The 16,918-nt window shown below is 44.7% G+C and overlaps 1 protein-coding gene across 1 annotated transcript in view; it reads right to left on the bottom strand.

Moving 5' to 3' along the window:
• Positions 1 to 16,918, bottom strand: part of LOC142492104 (uncharacterized) — a 28,467-nt gene that overhangs the window by 10,787 nt on the left and 762 nt on the right. Inside the window, exons 2-3 of the mRNA XM_075594805.1 lie at positions 16,829 to 16,888; positions 15,962 to 16,025 (exon numbers count right to left, since the gene is read on the bottom strand). Of these exons, the coding sequence (XP_075450920.1) occupies positions 15,962 to 15,965 (4 nt within the window). The 5' untranslated portion in view covers positions 15,966 to 16,025; positions 16,829 to 16,888. The remainder of the gene's footprint in view (positions 1 to 15,961; positions 16,026 to 16,828; positions 16,889 to 16,918) is intronic.

Below are 16,918 nucleotides of genomic sequence, written 5' to 3'. Positions count from 1 at the left end.
AATAATTTGATTGTCCACCACTTACTTTCGATCAGAATATTAAGATCCTATTTGCAACCCAAACTGGTGCACTAATTCCAGCAGCAGAGGTGGATGCCTGCTAAACCATGTTAACAGTTGAACTGTCCATCTGCTAGTGCTGAGTAATTCAGTTTGCAATGTGTATTTATTTGAAATTGCACTATTCTCATTGGCATTATGTTAGGTAACGCCAGTAATGCATGTGCATTAATTGGAATGCACATTATATTTTTTTAATGCATATGTGCAGTGTTTTGTTTAAAACATCTCAGCAATGATAATCTCCTTCATTCAGGTGACGTAATGATGCTAGTTTTGCTAACGGATGTTGTTTTTACTTATCTTTATCTTTGAGGATACTCGTTAAATTGCTGAAAACTGTAACAGATATTACCTAATTACTGTAGGTATTGCCACGTTAGTAGGCAAAAATGTATGGACCTCTGATGATCTAGCCCTTAGATCCCATGTCTCCTATTAATGTATTGATTCTCACAGTCTAAAACTCTTGTAACATATACTCACTGGGGGTGTCAGGCCTTCATGGGATACTGCTGGCACCATCTGCTGTGGAACACACAGCTCTGTCAGCTATCCCAGTCCCTCGATTTTTTTTTTTTTTTTTACCAATTTTTTTTATTAGGCAGTAGTAATTGTTAACAAATTTGCTAAAACAGGTCATTTGTGGCCTAATACAGTTTTTAACATTTTGAAAGAAAGAGACTCCACGTCCCCCTGTTCCTCCGGGGTCAATCGGGGTGGCATGGAGTTGAAACAGAAAGAAGGTGAGAAAGAGAGAAAAGAGGGGGGAGGAGGGGGGGGATCGGGTGTATCACCCCCTCGTCCTGATTCGCCCAAACAATTGCCATCTCCTATTTGGACCTCCAAGTCTGTATTCATGTAGTAGTTCTATTGGTCTGGGTCATTCGTGTGTACCACGGATCCCAAGTGTTGTTGGAAGCGGTAGTGGACCTTTTCACAAATGCAGACAGTCTCTCCATGTCTTTTACTTCCAGTCCCTCGATTTAAAGGTCCAGCCCCTGCCAAAATCTCTCTGTTCCTCATGTCTCCACTCACTTGGGTATTCCTGCAATCTGCCTTTTTTTTGTCACATTGGTTCACCAATGAAGGAAGGTGAGTCTGACACCAAGACATTTCTTAAAATAGATTTCATTTAGCACAGCACACAATACAGATTAATAGTATAGTGCTGCCCTCGTGTGATGAAGACAATCCCCTGTTCTCGACAAATTATATCACCAAACGCACTTCTATACACTAGAAGGAAAACAATATACCTACTTCAATCTCATGCCATTCTTACTAATTCATATTTACATTTACATCTTCCATCAGTACTTTTCTGCTAGCTTCTTTCTGTTTTGGCAAATTGGACTATTGTCCATTACTGTGGAGGGGTGGGGTACTTTCCCCAGGGACGACCCTTTATTGAAATTAATGTATCTTAGTCTGCCACTGAAATATTACTTTTGGGTCACATTTGGCTAATAGGGATATTGGGCATTAGTCTAAAGGGGGGGATAGTTTTGTGGGGGGTGTTAGAGTGGTTGAAGGGGGGTATATAATTTAGTGTGGTCTGCCCTGCCCCAAAAATTGGTATCTACCTCACAAGGGGGAAAACTATAGAACAAATTAGATCATCTACGTCATCACGGGGTCAGAAAATTATTTAAATGATTTAACTGTCCTGTCCAGCCCCCTTGATGATGATGACCAAATATGTCTTATAGTAGCCCCCCCATGACAGATATCCATATTGGGTCATCTACATCCGCAAGAGGCAGGACAAATACGGGACTCCTCTGTGCAGCTCTTCCAAACTGGTGGCTGGCCCAGCAAGTTTAATGCTACAGTGGTTTAATTAAGAAGCAGGGGCCCATGCAGAATTAATCTTCCCTGGTCAATTTCTGTTTTCTGTATGATCGCCCATGCCTGCACTGTGGTCGGAACATGGAACACGTGAACACGGAACTGTGAATCATAAGTCTTGCTACATCTTTAAATTTTAGCAAACTATAATTTGTAGATACAGCTGAACCCCATTATAACGCGGTGCTCGGGGTCCACATAAGGAGACCGTGTTTTAACTGGGATTGCATTATAACTGGGATCGTGTTATAAACGGGATCGTGAAATAGCCACCACGATCAGCGAGGACTTTCCCGGCATCTGCAACGCTCTCCTCTCCCTGCTTAATCAGGCTGCATCCACGTACGCGGCTTTCAATTTGACTTTCGACTGTAGAGGACGGTCACATAACCCTTCTCTGACAATCTGACACAAGCCCGACAGTGAATACATTTTATATAATACACATGCAGGAATCAAACCCATGACCCTTCATATGCTAGTAGCAATTCTCTAGCTACTACACCACAGGGTTGGTGTGATGAATCTGACTCTATAAAGAGTCATGAAGAATGGGATTCGCTGATCCAGTGACTTTGTCCGCGATGGCGTGGTATCTGGTTGGAGTGTCCCACACTGAAGATAGTCTCTGTCCTTTCGGTGGTGGTCTTGTCCCAGACAACAGGCCGCAACTTCTGCACGGTGTTCTGCTGTGTCCCTGACTCTAGTGAGGCTAAGGGGCAGTGTTCCTGTCTTAGGGCCTGTCCCTGTAGCAGCCACAAACTATACAGGGGAGTCAGGGCCTAGCTGGGGCCTAAGGGAGTCTCTGGCCTAGTGCAGGGGCCACTGACACACTGCATATGCACACCCTACCCTTCTGGTGTCCCAGCTCCGACTGGTGTGCTCTCAGCATGTGCAATGTAAATGTAACAATATCAGGGAGCAGGGGATTTCTGCAGCCCTATTTGCTGATCTGGACCATCTGATATAGCAGCCCCAGTGGCTGCTGGGTGTTGTAGTCTCTGCTGAGCCCATGGGTGTAATCTCCGCCTCTTTGTGCATGCGCAAGGTGCATCCAGATGGCCACTGCTACAGAAGACACTGCACTGTGCATGCGTGACTGTACTGTGCATGCGTGACCACATTCAAGATGGCAGTGACCTGCAAAGGGAGCCTCTCCCAAAAGCCGCTCCCAAAAGCCGCCGCAACCTCTGCACATTTCCCCGCTATAGCGGAGATAGGGGGGGGGAACCGAGGAGGCACCCTGCTACATTCCTTGTGTCTAAATGTAATTCCCGAGCCCATCTTTTCATATAGATATCCCTGTATGTTATTAATTCTGAATACACTTTAGTGATCAAGCCTTTCTGATATATCCCCTATCTACATATATTTTCACATGTGTTGTCTGGGAATTCAAAATTGGGTGATTATCTTTTGGATATAATGTATAATCTGAAGGTAGTAAAATAGTTCTGATCTGGGTAATTTATATTTGGAACTAGTTTTTCTAAATTATTAGGTCTCCCACATCTATTATATTTTATCTCTCCAAGTTTGAAAGTGCTTCAGTGTTGCATCCTGGAGGGAATCGTGGGGTATCGAAAATAGGGATAAATTGTGATTGTGTTGTCAGTAGTTTACATTTTGACTTCTTTTGGTTCCAAATCGATAATGAATGTCTCATTACACTGAACGTGAGTATCTTTTGCTGAAACAATTTTTAACACTCAAATGTCCTCTCAATTACACTGCAAGTGGATATGTGTGCATCATTATGTCTATGTTCTGCTTCATTAACAGGATTTACCATAGGAATGAGAAGTCAAGGAGATCTATTCTAGTAGGTTTGATGAGTTTGCTACTACATCGCAAGGGTTGGCATGTTCTTGTCGAACGGTTTGTCATTTAAGTTATTACGGTATTCAGAAAGAATCTGAACCCCTCTTAAACCATGCGGCGGGAAAATGCCTAAACCATTCAGCAGCAACGTCATTCTGAGCTGCACAGGGAGAGCTGCCTCTACCTGCACATCTCTCGCAGGCGATTGCAATGTTTTTATTAAAATTTTAATACTAGATTGCGGGAGCAGGGGGTCTCCGAGCAGAACCACATTGATTTCAGTTCCGGGGACCCCCAGCTTCCCGAGATACAGGCTCCGGTATGGGGTGCCGGTATCTCCTATCCATTTAAAAGGCCCGGTCACGTGACATGGGACATTTAAACATTGCATGGGGATACGGCTCCCCATAATGGGGCCTATATCTCATGAAGCAGAGGGTTCCCGGACCTTAAATCAATGCGGTTCTGCTCCAGAGACCCCTGCTCATGCACACTGGTATTCAAATTAAAATAAAAACAGCTTTATTACTAAGGCAATGAAGGGGTTATACCAGAGTACACTGCTTATTGGGGGCAGAGGTGGTGGATGAAGGTGGTAGTTGTCCCAGGGTGGGTGGTTAAGCCTGCCAGGAAGGTTGCGGGAGGAGTTAACCCCTACACTACAATAGCGATGAGAACCGCTATCGTAATGAAGGGGTTAACCACTCATTCTACCCATCCAGTAGGCATAAACACCCACCCTTGGGGCAACTACCTCCTTCTCCCAATCCTTCTACCCCCAATAAACATAACAAATACAAGAACCCTAATACCCACCTCCTCTACCCTCAACCCTTCTTCCCCCAACACATAGAGTACAGTAATGGGCAAAATAACTATTATCCAGATATGGATTAAGGGGTTAGGAGCCATTAGATTGTATTTTGTATTATTGTGTTCCTGCCAACAGAGGAAATGTATGCGGAGGATGTGATGAGGACATCCTTCATCCTTACAGGGGTAAATAGAAGTTTTATTTACACACATCTGGATAATAGTAATTGTACCCATTACTGTACTGTATGTGTTGAGGAGGGTTGTTGGGGGTAGAGGGGGTGCCCATTCCTTGACATTGGGATTACCTTTGCTCCCATTGAGGGCATAAGAAGCCACACTGGCAATGAATGGGTGTATTGTTTAGTATTGTGTTTGCATTTGTTATGTTTATTGTGGGTAGCGGGGGTGGGTGAAGGTGGTATTTGGCCCATGGTGGGTGTTTTACCTACCGGGTGGGTAATGGGAGGGATTAACCCATTCATTACCTTAGCAGTACTAACCGCTAAGGTAATGAAGGGCTAAACTCCTCCCACAACTTACCTGCAAGGCCTAAACACCCATAGGCCATTCAGACATCTCTGCTATCCACAATAAACATGGCACTGGTAGTTAACACCTTCATTGCCTTAGCAGTTTGGCGCTAAGGTAATGAAGTTGCCTGTAAATGTATCTTTATGGCATCGGATTGATGCCGGTGGTCTCCGCTGCTGGTATTAATGTGCATTAGCTCCTGAGACCCCGGCATCAATTTGATGCAGGACAAATGCATTTTTGCTAAGTCCCTCTCTCACATTTCTTCTCGTCAACATTTGGCTTTTGCTGGTGAGAAGAATCTTTGACAAAATCGCAATTCCAGAGCCCCGATGAGATTAAAGAGGCTACTAGAATAGCACGATTTTATAAAAAATGCATATTTGAGCTTTTTGCCAGCTCCCTCACGATGTCTTTAGCCAGCAGCCCGAAATCCCAAGAAAATGCCTTCCCCGCACCATTTAACTAACTCATCAAGGCTTTCTGAATAGCTACCTAGCAAAATTTTGCAAGAACTGCTCAAAATCCTCGATGAGTTGGTTATCTAAGCTACTGGAATAGGCTCCAAGGCCTTAGTTAATATTCATCATCACCTAGAGTAAAATAAGACAAAATAAAAAATAAATATCTCATAATCATTGCTCTTCTTGTACACACTTTCATTTAAAAAGGTCCAGTAAGTCTTTTAAAAATAATTTATTACTTTTACCTGTAGATGTTAACATATTTAAAAGAGGCTTATCTAATATCAAACCACCTGTCATAAAGCCAGATCAACAAAAGGCTGGTAAACGTTATCATACATCTTTTGACTATTCCTTTGAAAGCACCTTTTTGAGTATCTGGCCATTAGTACCTGCTTCTATATATGAGAAAACATATGATACTTTATTTTTTATTCTTGGCCACCTTTATTGGATTTTGTAAAGGTAGCTTCAGCTATGAAGATGAAAACGTACTTTATCCAGCCTTAGGTAAATAATCCAATTTGTATAACCTGTCAACATTGCTTGCCAATGTGGTTGTCTAGGCCCCCATTCAGAGGAACTATGGAGCCAAAGTGACGGCCAATATATTTATGGTAGCAATTACTTTTTTCAGAATGTTCTTTCTTAAAATATTTTTATCTTTGTATTCATGTGTAGGAATGGCCAAAAGCCCTATTAACCACATTTGGTTAATCTGGCTACTGGTCATTATTTCAGAGGGTGGGAGTAGGGCTTAACCCCTTAAATTACCTTAGAAGTTGTCAATGCTTCAATAGCCACTAGGGTGGCCAAGGGAGTTAGTAGTGTATTTTTTGTGTGTATGTTGATATTAAACCTTTTATGCCTATTGTGAAAACCCAAGACTTGTTGCCTACTTGGGCTACTAAGGGGTTAAAATGTACTGTAATGTTTTTAAATTAATATTTTATCACCTATATTATGTGGTTTAACCATATCTTTCCGTCCTCCTTTGGCATTAACTCATCCCTGAGCTCCTTGCCTATACCACGATGATGAACATTAGTTTTTTCGCCCGCAGCCAAGGTGAAGTTGCTTCATTCTGCTCAGGGTGAAGGATATTATCGACTGCACAAGTTCCTGGACTTAATATAGCAGTCGTTCACTCCTGAGCTCTAAAAAACCCTACTTTCTACACCACTTTCTTAGCTATGCATTAACCTTCCTAAGTTCCAATTGTTTCCATTTGGTACCGCATGTCACTGGTAGTTTTTTGAAAATACTACCTTAGTGTTCCTTGCCTTAAGCTACTGTAGCAGTCTAGATCCCTGAAACCATATTTTGGAGCCTCCATCTTTCTTTAACTTTATCATTGGTGTCAACATGTACCAATACCACAGAATCAGTCCCAGCCCTTCCAACAATCTGTCTTCTCAAGCTGCAATGTGCCAAATATGAGCCCCTTGTAGACACAACGGTTCAATTCATGCAGTCATGTAAACAGATTGCTCTTTCCTCCCTCCTAATAATGGAGTCCTTTACTACCAGAACCTTTATTCTCTGAGTATCCTGAGTCCCCTCTGTGATGCAGGAACTATTCCTCTGGCCACAGGAGGAATTCTGCCCCCCCAGCCTTGCCAATCTTGCCCTGACGACCCCAATATTGTCACTCAATCTAGTAAATCTATTGGGATTGGGTCAGATCACAACTGGCTCATCCTCTACCCCATTCTTCTCCTTCTGTTACACAGCACCTACCTCTTACTGGTCCTCAGTCAGAGCTCCACCCTCTTCACCACTAGTCCCAACCAGGACCTAATCAGTGAGCAATATACTCCTTTCAAGACTGTATGGTACCTCAATGTTTCAAGTTACCTCTTCAGATTTGGCTCCTTCCTTTTTTCATCTCCATCTGGTTATAACTCCACACATAACCCAAACTGCACTTGAACCACACTGCAATATACTGTAGTCACACAGCACGTTGCTTGCAGGATCAAGGATTTTATACAATTCTGTTTATAGGGCACACACCATGTAATGGACCTAAAGCAGAATAGAACCCCTGGAAACTCCACAAGTTAAATAGATGTGACTAATCACATCCTGGAATTTTTTACATACTAAAATATCCCGTTTGGAGCCAGCTAGCAACTGACAACTTGATAAAAGAAGTTTCAGGTTAGTGCAATAGGATGTTGTGATCCACAGTGACAATGGGCTTTGCAAAATCCAGAAATAACGTTGGATGAAAATGCCACACAACCAACCCAAACTTTGTATTTGAATAATATGTACTTAGCTGTAAGTAAACACATTTTTTTTAAATATCTTTTGAAAGTACTGAGACAATGTCTGTCAATTTTTATGCTTTAGGGATATATCCATTGGCAAAGGGACATAATTGGTTTTACAATTATGGACGAGTTGGGGAAACTTAGCTCCAGGTTTATTTGTTTGTTTATCTTCAAAATGAAGCTCCTGTTTAATCTCATCTTCTGTCACTGGGGAAAAATGAATGGGCATTGCAGTATTATTGTGCTAAGAGGAGATCTGTCTGCACAAGGTAATCAGATCACATGGAGCTATTGTAAAGGTTAAAGACTGTGGGGCCTATGCACTAAGCGCGGGGAAAAAAATCGCCGGGCTGTTTAAATCGTCAGTTTTGACAGCATTGCTATCACGGTATGCAGAGAGCCCAGAATACCTGTGATAGCAACATTTGCAAAACTGACAAGTAGCCGGCAACATGATGATCACCTCTCTGAAAGGGCTCACCAGGCGATTTCTTTCTGCTGCAGAGAGAGAGACGCATCTCCCTGCGCAAATGTCGCCAGAGATCAATTTTTTTTAAATCTAAAATGTAATACTAGTGTATTGTAGAAGGGGGTCTCCGGAGCAGAACCTCGTTGATTTGAGGTCCGGGACCCCCTGCTTCCTTAGATAAAGGCTCTGTTATCGAGTGCCGGTATCTCCTATGCATTTTATTCCCACGGTCACGTGACGCGGGACATTTAAATGCATAGAAGATACCGGCATCGAATTTTGGAAAGCAGGGGGTCCCAGACCTCAAAATCAATGAGGTTCTGCTCCGGAGACCCCCTGCTACAATACACTAGTATTAAAACCCAAATAAAATATTGAACAAATTTGTTACTGTAGCGGCTATCTGCTATGGTAATGAAGCTGATTTAATGTAATTTTTAATAATAGTGTGCGGAAGCAGGGGATGTCCTGAGATGAACCGCATTGATTTCAGCCTCAGGGAGCCCCTGCTTCCTGAGTTACAGGCCCAGATATGGGGTGCCGGTATCTCCTTCATTATTTAAATTCCGCGGTCACGTGACACGGATGATTTAAAAATGGCAGTGACACCGGCACCGGATGTCCCATACCTGGGCCTGTAACTCGAGAAGCAGGGGCTCGCTGAGGCATAAATCAAAGTGCTTAAGGAGACTCCCTGCTCCCACACACTACTAATAAAAATCACCTTAAAGCATCTTCATTACCTTAGCGGATAGCCACTAAGGCAATGAAGGGGTTAAGGCACAATAGCAGGTTTATTGAAGGCAGAGGTGGTGAGTGAAGCAGATACTTGGCTCATCACTCACCCCCTCCACCCCTAATAAACATTACAATAAGTACTAACCAACAATACACAACCCACCCTCCCATGTGCCCACACAATTTTTATTTTTTTCTGCATAGGAATAATGCTAGAGGCCGGTGGGCGTCCCTGGGGACCAAGGTGGTCCCCGTGGGTGTCCAGGGGCCCCACTGGGGTCCCCGTGGGTGTCTGGGGCCCTGTGGGTGGTCCACATGAGTGTCTGTGTGTCCAGGAGGTCATTGTGGGTGTCCAGGGGCCCCACATGGGCCCCCAGGTGGTCCCTGCATGTGTCTCAGGGCCCTTGGGTGGTCCCTGTGAGTGTCTGTGGCCTCCAGGTGATCCCCACGGGTGTCTGGGTGCCTCACAGGGGTCCCAGGGTGGTCCCCACATTTGTCTGGGGCCCTTGTGTGGTCCCTGTGGTGTCTGGGGGCCCTCACGTGGTCCCCGCTGGTGTCTCGGGGCCTGTGGTAATTCCAGGGGTCCTCAGGTGGGCCCAATGGGTGTCCGGGGGTCCTCGGTTGTTCACCGCGGGTCCTCGCTGGCCTGCGGTACCAATCCGGTGGCAATTTTTTTTTATAACACATTGCAATAAATACACCCCCCCCCTTCCTAATACATATAGTACAGTAATGGGCAAAATTACTATTATCCATATAATAGTAAACATTATCCAGCCAGCATAAATAAAACATTAAACTTTCCCCTGCCATCATGAAGGGTGTCCTCATCATCATACTGCTGGTCCATGTACTCTGTTGCCAAAAAGAATACAAGAAATAATACAATCTAGTGGCTCCTAAACCCTTAATCACCATAGCAGTAAATACCTACTATAGTAATTAAGGGTTTAACCCACACTCCCCGGCTACCCACCCGGGAGGACTAAGCACCCACCCCGGGACCTCTATACCCACCTGTGGGCAGACGCTCACAGAGGTATGCAAGGGAGACTCGTTGTGAAATTAAATAAGGCTTTTTTATTACGCCTGTTTCCTTAACATCAGGAAACCATCCAAACAAGGGGTAAACAAAGCTTCTATTCACTTGGAGTATTTCTAGTGAAATACTATGCAGTTCACAACTCCCTTAGATAAGGATGTCTCCCAGCCCCAAAACATATACTGCTGCGGCCGAGTTTATTCGAGCATTTGCCCGTTCTTGGCCGCAGCAGTAACCTGGCGCGCGCCGAAGCAGCGGAAGTGCGCCCTCCGATCGGGGCGCTCTCCCTCCCGCTGCCGGGTCCGCCGGGTCCCCCGGAACCCCCTGCCGCCTTCCCCCACATCGCGGGACACCAGGGCTCCCTCGGGGAGCCCTGGACGCGCGTGCAGGGGGCGCTGGCACCCGATGACGCGTGACCGCGCACGCCGAGGGAGTGGGGCTAGCAAGCCGGGGCATCCCCCGGCTTGCGGAACTAGCCCTGCTCGGATTAAGTGTGTCGGTAGTGTAGCATGAAATAAGCAAATATAAGAAGTCTCTTAAATGAAAGTCTTATCTGTTCCTTGTGGTTGGGAGGGAAAATCTTCTCTGTCCCAGGTTCAGCTCCCTTTTCCTCAGGGTGTGTCAGCATTCAGGTTTAGAAGTTTTCCCTGTGTCTTGAAAGCAGCACTGCTGTGTCTTCTGGCAGGGCTCAAGACAAGTTGTGAGAGTCAAAGACAATCTCTGCTTTGTCTCCAAGGTCAGCTCAGGTATGAGCTAAGGAGTCTCTCTTCCTGTCTCAAAAGACAGGCTTTTGTAAGCAATCTAATCAGGCAGGTGGTGTTTGTTAATTGACTACCAGCAGTTAACTACCACACTGCTGGATTAGAGGCACATTACTTGAACAGGGATAGCTCCCCTGTTACACCACCCTTTAACCATTGATTGGCATAGTGGTATATCATACCCATATAATATGTGCATGATAGGTCAATATAGCAGTCAATGGTCACCCAAATAAAAAAGCATGAAGGCCAAAAATACACAATAATAAGATAAACACAGGCACCTAAACACTCCAATTAAATAAATAAAAGCACTAGCCAACCAATAAATTCAAGAAATAAAAGCACGAACAACAGGGGGGCCCGAGGACCCCAGACACCCATGGGGACCACCTAAAGGCCCCCAGAAACCCATGGGGATCACCCAAGGGCCCCCAGCCACCCACAGGGATCACCTGGTGGCCCACGGACACCTACGGTACGGTTACCACCTGAGAACCCCTGGACACCTGCAGGGACCACAAAAAAATGCAGAAACCACCCGTGGCCCCCAGACACCTGAAGACACCACTTGAGGGTCCCCAGACTCCTGGAGGGACCACCTGAGGGCCCCTGACATATGTGGGGACCACCCGAGGGCCCCATGATACCCACAGGGACCATCCAAGGGCCCCCAGACACCTGCGGGGACCTCCTGAGGGCCCCAAAACACCCACAGGGACCACATGGAAGCCCACGGACACTCTTGTGGACAACCCGGGGACCGCCGCCGGCATCTGTTATCAATCCTGTGTATAAAAAAATCAAAAATGCTTTTATGTGGGGGCAAAGGGGGTGGGTGGGTTGTGTATTGGTGGTTAGTACATATTGTAATGTTTATTGGGGGTAAATACCCACTTCACTCATCCCGTCTACCCCCAATAAAGCTGCTGTTGTTCCTTAACCCTTTCATTACCTTAGCGGTTAGCCACTAAGATAATGAAGATGCCTGTAAATACATTTTTATTGCATGGGATATTAATGTGTATCAGCTTCAGAGACTCTCGGCATCACTCCGATGCAGAAAAAATGCATTTTTTTTTCTATGTCCCCTCTCGCCGCTTCTTGTTGACTTCTCACCACCTTCCTGACAACTTTTCCTGTTGGGAGGATTTTGAGAGGAAATCTCTATTCCAGAGCCACGATTTAGCCTCAATTAGCTAATCGGAGCTACTAGAATTGCACAAGTTTGAAAACCTGCCAATAAGTGGGTTCTCGCTGCTCGTTTGACAATTTTTATTTCTCGGGAATTTTTTTTGCCAAAATGGGCTTTTATCGGCGACTTATCAGGACTTATTGAATAGCAGTAGACCTTTTTGGCAAAAAAAAGTCTCGATTAGTGTCTTATCAGTGCTTACTGCATTGGCCCCTGTGAGGTAGATTTTAACCACCAAACATTCAAGAGAATCATGATACTGTAAATTATTTTGAAGTCTTTCTGCAGTATTTTCTATAGACTGAGTAGTGATTAAATATAATGTAGCCACATTTCATTTACAGTATAATCACCAGAAGCTGTAGGCTAATACTGGTTAAGTAGAATGTGTTCCGGAATTCATCTATCTTAAGAAACAAAACTTTTGTATTAATATTCACTATTGGTAGACTCTTAGAAACAACATTGTTTGTGGTATTAGTGTTTGAGCTAAGGGAAAGCCCTGGGATCAAGTCAATTGCCTTATTCTGTAAGGTGTGATATGTAAGTGCAGACAACATGCTATCGCAGGAAAAGCCCCATTAAAGTCAATGGGTCTTTTCATGTGATAACACATCACCTGCGCTTATCACGCCGCATAGAATAAGGGCCAATGTCTTTAGACAGTATCAATAAGATTACAAATATACAATAAATTTCAGTTTGTGACTAAAGGACTAAATTTACTAAAGATTTTTGTTTCACCCCCAGCATTCATATAGTTAACCAGAGTTTAACAAGGATGGACCATAAGTATGTCATAGGGATCAGCAAACAATTGTGATGTTACTATAGAGATAGGTGTTCCTACCAAACATTTGAGTAACTAAGAAAAATCATGTTGCAGTAGTTATGGCTAAGGATGGGTGTTAGGAGTGGTGGGCAAATTATCTTACTATTTCATTTAACTTTAGGGGCAGACCTATTCTAGTAGTTCTGAAGTTGTCATTGCCAAACCGGATGTTTTGGCTTTTTCCGAAGTTGCTGAATGGAAATATTTTAGGAGGTGTGATTCATCTAAATTTTGCATCGTCATTAGCATATCTCCCAGGGTACCTCAGGTATGTTCCTTTTTCAGCACAGGCATCTCTGCCTAATTTATTTTGAGGGAGGTTTGAGGTAAAATATCTGTACTGTATGTACAACTGTAGATACTACTAAATGTAACTCTGCCTCCCCAACCTCCTTCCCCACTTAAAGCCTTATTTCAGGATCTGGAAAGAATTTGCAATTCATATCTTTCCTGCTTGAGGTGGTGAGAAAAAAAATGTGAGTTGTTTGAAGCTGTTTAGCCTATTGTACTTTTCAGAGATACATACTAGAATTCAGCTAGTTTGCAAAAAAATGCGAGTTTGGTTCTTCCTCATGGATTTGCAGAGCTGAAATGAAGTAGCTTCTAAAAAAAAAAAACCTTTTCCACATGTTTTGTACATGCGAGAAGCAATCCCTCTAGCCAATTAGGCGAGGGATAGCCATGACCAGGGGGCAAGCCCCCCCTCTCACCTCAATAGGGTCTCTGGGCCGCCGTCATAACCTGGTGGAGGGGCTTCTGGGGGCATTAAAGCACAGCCGGGAGCGGGAGCGTTCATTCTGCTCCCGGCTGTAGTGAAATTCCTCTGCCTCAGATCTTGTAAATAACCCCCCACCTCTCAACCCCCGTTATCGTCCCTTACCCATCCGCGCCCGGGCCGAGCTTCTCCAGCCCACCAATGTATTCCCAGGTGGTTCAGAGGCCGCATATTATTTTATGGCGAACGCTACTGGGTGGTAGAGCTGAGCGATGTGTCGGGTCCAGCCTTTTGGCTAATTTAAGAAGTGTTTAGTTACCAGAACAAACTCCCTCCCCCATCCACTGCAGGGGAAGTTGGGATTATACAGATATTTGTGATTGAGGGCGCATAATAACATAATAAAATCTTAAAGGAACAACTGCCCTTTGAGAGTTTCCTGCTGCTACATTCATTAATGGTTATTGCGGACATGGGTGAATTATAATATACTGTAGTGCAATTGTAATGGTGGTGATAATGTACTGTAGTGGTGGTTATAATGCACTAATGTACTATGCAATGGTGACTATAGTATACTGGTATGTACTATAATTGTGTTTTTAGTGTACTCGCATACTCGGTTCATGCATTTATAAGGTACAGGTATGTACTGTAATTGTGGTTGCAATGTACTGGTAGGTGCTGTAATTGTGGTTATAATGTACTGCTATGTGCTGTAATCGTGGTTATAACAGACTGGAAAAGTATGTACTATGATTATGGTTATATTGTGCTGGTATGTGCTGTAATTGTGGTATTGTACTGGTATGCACTGCGATGGTGGTTATAATGTACTGTAATGTACTATAATTGTGGATATAATGTACCGGTAAACTATAATTGTGGTTATAAATGTGCTGGTATGTCCTTTAATCATGGTTATAATGTACTGGTGTGACGGTCAAGGGGTTAACCAGGCTTTATAATAAAGGTCAAGCCCACTTGGTTAACCCTGACCCATGTGTTAGGGTCTTAGTGTCAGCTCTGGGACCCAGATGTTGAAAATGTATTCCTGCAACTGTATACTGATTTAGCGACATTAAAGAATTATGGGCTTGAAGCACTAAGCCCCGAAAAAGCACTCTCGGCAGGGGTTCCCTATCGGCATGATTTTGGCAACTTGCCCTCGCAGTATTCAGGAAGGGCCGAATCCCTGGCGAATCATTGCGAAAGCAACACACCGAGACAGCCTGTCTGCTGATAACCTGGCGAGACGCTGTCCCCTGCCGATATGTGTTTGCAGCAGAGAGAGATCCGCGACTCTCTCTGCGCAAACATCGGCAAAATAAAAATATTTCAAATCAATTTTTATTCCTAGTGTGCAAGGGTCTCCGGAGCTGAACAGCATTGGTTTCAGGTCCGGGAACCCCCTGCTTCCCGAGATACAGGCCCCTTTATGAGGTGCCGGTATCCCTCTGCATTTAAATGACCCGATCACGTGACTGCGGAATGTAAACAAAGCAGAGGGTTATCGGCACCCCATAAAGAGGCCTGTATCTCAGGAAGCAGGGGGTCCCCGGACCTAAAACCAAAGCGGATCAGCTCCGGAGACCCTAGGCACATCTACACTATGAGTAAAACACACATATAAATAAACAATCATTCCTTACCTTTGCGGCTATCTGCTATGGTAATGAAACAGCATTAATGTATTTTTAATAATAGTGTACGGGAGCAGGGGGTCCCCTGAGCTGAACCACATTGATTTGTGGATCAGGGACCCCCTGCTTCCCGAGTTACAGGCCCCGGTATGGGTCATCGGGTGCCAGTGTCGCCGCCATCTTTATAGCATCCCATACGCGATGTGCCCGCTATAAAGATGGTGGCGACACTGGCACCGATGCCCCAAACCGGGGCCTGTAACTCGGGAAGCAGGGGTCGCTGAGCCACAAATCAATGCGGTTCAGCTCAGGGGACCCCCTGCTCCCGCACAATATTATGAAAATACATTAATGCTGCTTCATTACCATAGCGGATAGCCGCTAAGGCAATAAAGGGGTTAAGGCATAATAGCATGTTTATTGGGGAAAATTGCCCCTAATAAACATTGCAATAAACAACATACACCCCCTGTGCCCCCAACAACCCTTTTACCCCCATTACATCACATTTTTGGGATGCACAGCAATGATACTATAGGCCGGCAGTGGCCCTCGGGTGTTCCCCGCAGGACTGCAGTACCAATTCAGGGCACCCGAAATAAAATTTCAACACATCAATACACCACCCTTAAAACATACAGTATAGTAATGTGCAAAATTAATATCCACATATGGATAATAGTGAATTTGCCCATTTAAAATACACAAAGAACAATAAATACAATAAATACATATAGCACTCACCCATGTCAGGCTGGCACGATGAAGGCCATCCTCATCTTCATTACCGTCCATGCCCCCTCCGATGCTGCAAAACATAAACAAGAATAAAAAATAGCCAATGTAATGTCCCCTAACCCCTTAATCACCATAGCGGTTATTAACCGCTACATTCATTAAGGGGTTAACCCACCCTCACCCACCACTCGGGAGGGCTAAACACCCTCCCCCACTAACCCCCCCCCACCCAGTGAGGCCTAACCACCCTCACTCACTCAATACCCAGCCGGGAGGCCTACCCACATACCCTTGGGGCCAATACCCCCTTCCCCCACCCCCAGTACCCACAATAAAAACAATACACAGCCCCACAATAAACATCATTATATTTATTAAATACATAACCCACCCCCTGTGCCCCCCCATAAATACATGATTTATTATTTTACATACAGGGTTAATACCCCAGGCTCACGGGAGTCCCCGGTGGGCCTGACGGGTCACCTCACAGACCTCACAGTAGCCCAGCACCAGGTTTCAAACAGGGTCTGGAGGCCTACGGGTGGTCCCCGCCAGGCGCCATGGTCCACCAGGTGGTCTCCACCGGCAGGCCCGTGGCTGTCTGGGGGGCCCCGGGTCAGACCCAAAGGTGTCTGAGGGGCCTCGGGTGGTTCCCACGGGGGTCTGGGGGCCCTTGGGTGGTCCCCACGGGTCTATATGTAAAAAAAATAAACATGTCCTATACATTAAAAACATGAATCCACCCCCCCCCCCCAACACATACAGTAAAATAATGTGCAAAATAACTATTATCCAGATAGGGATAATAGATTATTTGCCCATTATTAAACACATTAACTAGCATAATTAAATAAATAAAGTTCTACTGACCTCATCAATAAGAAGCCCCCTCGCCAGCAAATTCCGTGTCCTCCGTTGCCAACAAAATACCTAGCCAATACATTGCAATTACATTCTTAT

The sequence above is a fragment of the Ascaphus truei genome, chromosome 4 (genome assembly GCF_040206685.1).
Source record: "Ascaphus truei isolate aAscTru1 chromosome 4, aAscTru1.hap1, whole genome shotgun sequence".
NCBI lineage: Eukaryota > Metazoa > Chordata > Amphibia > Anura > Ascaphidae > Ascaphus > Ascaphus truei.
The sequence above is the reverse complement of the archived record's forward strand: the minus strand, read 5'-3'. Positions and strand labels throughout refer to the sequence as shown.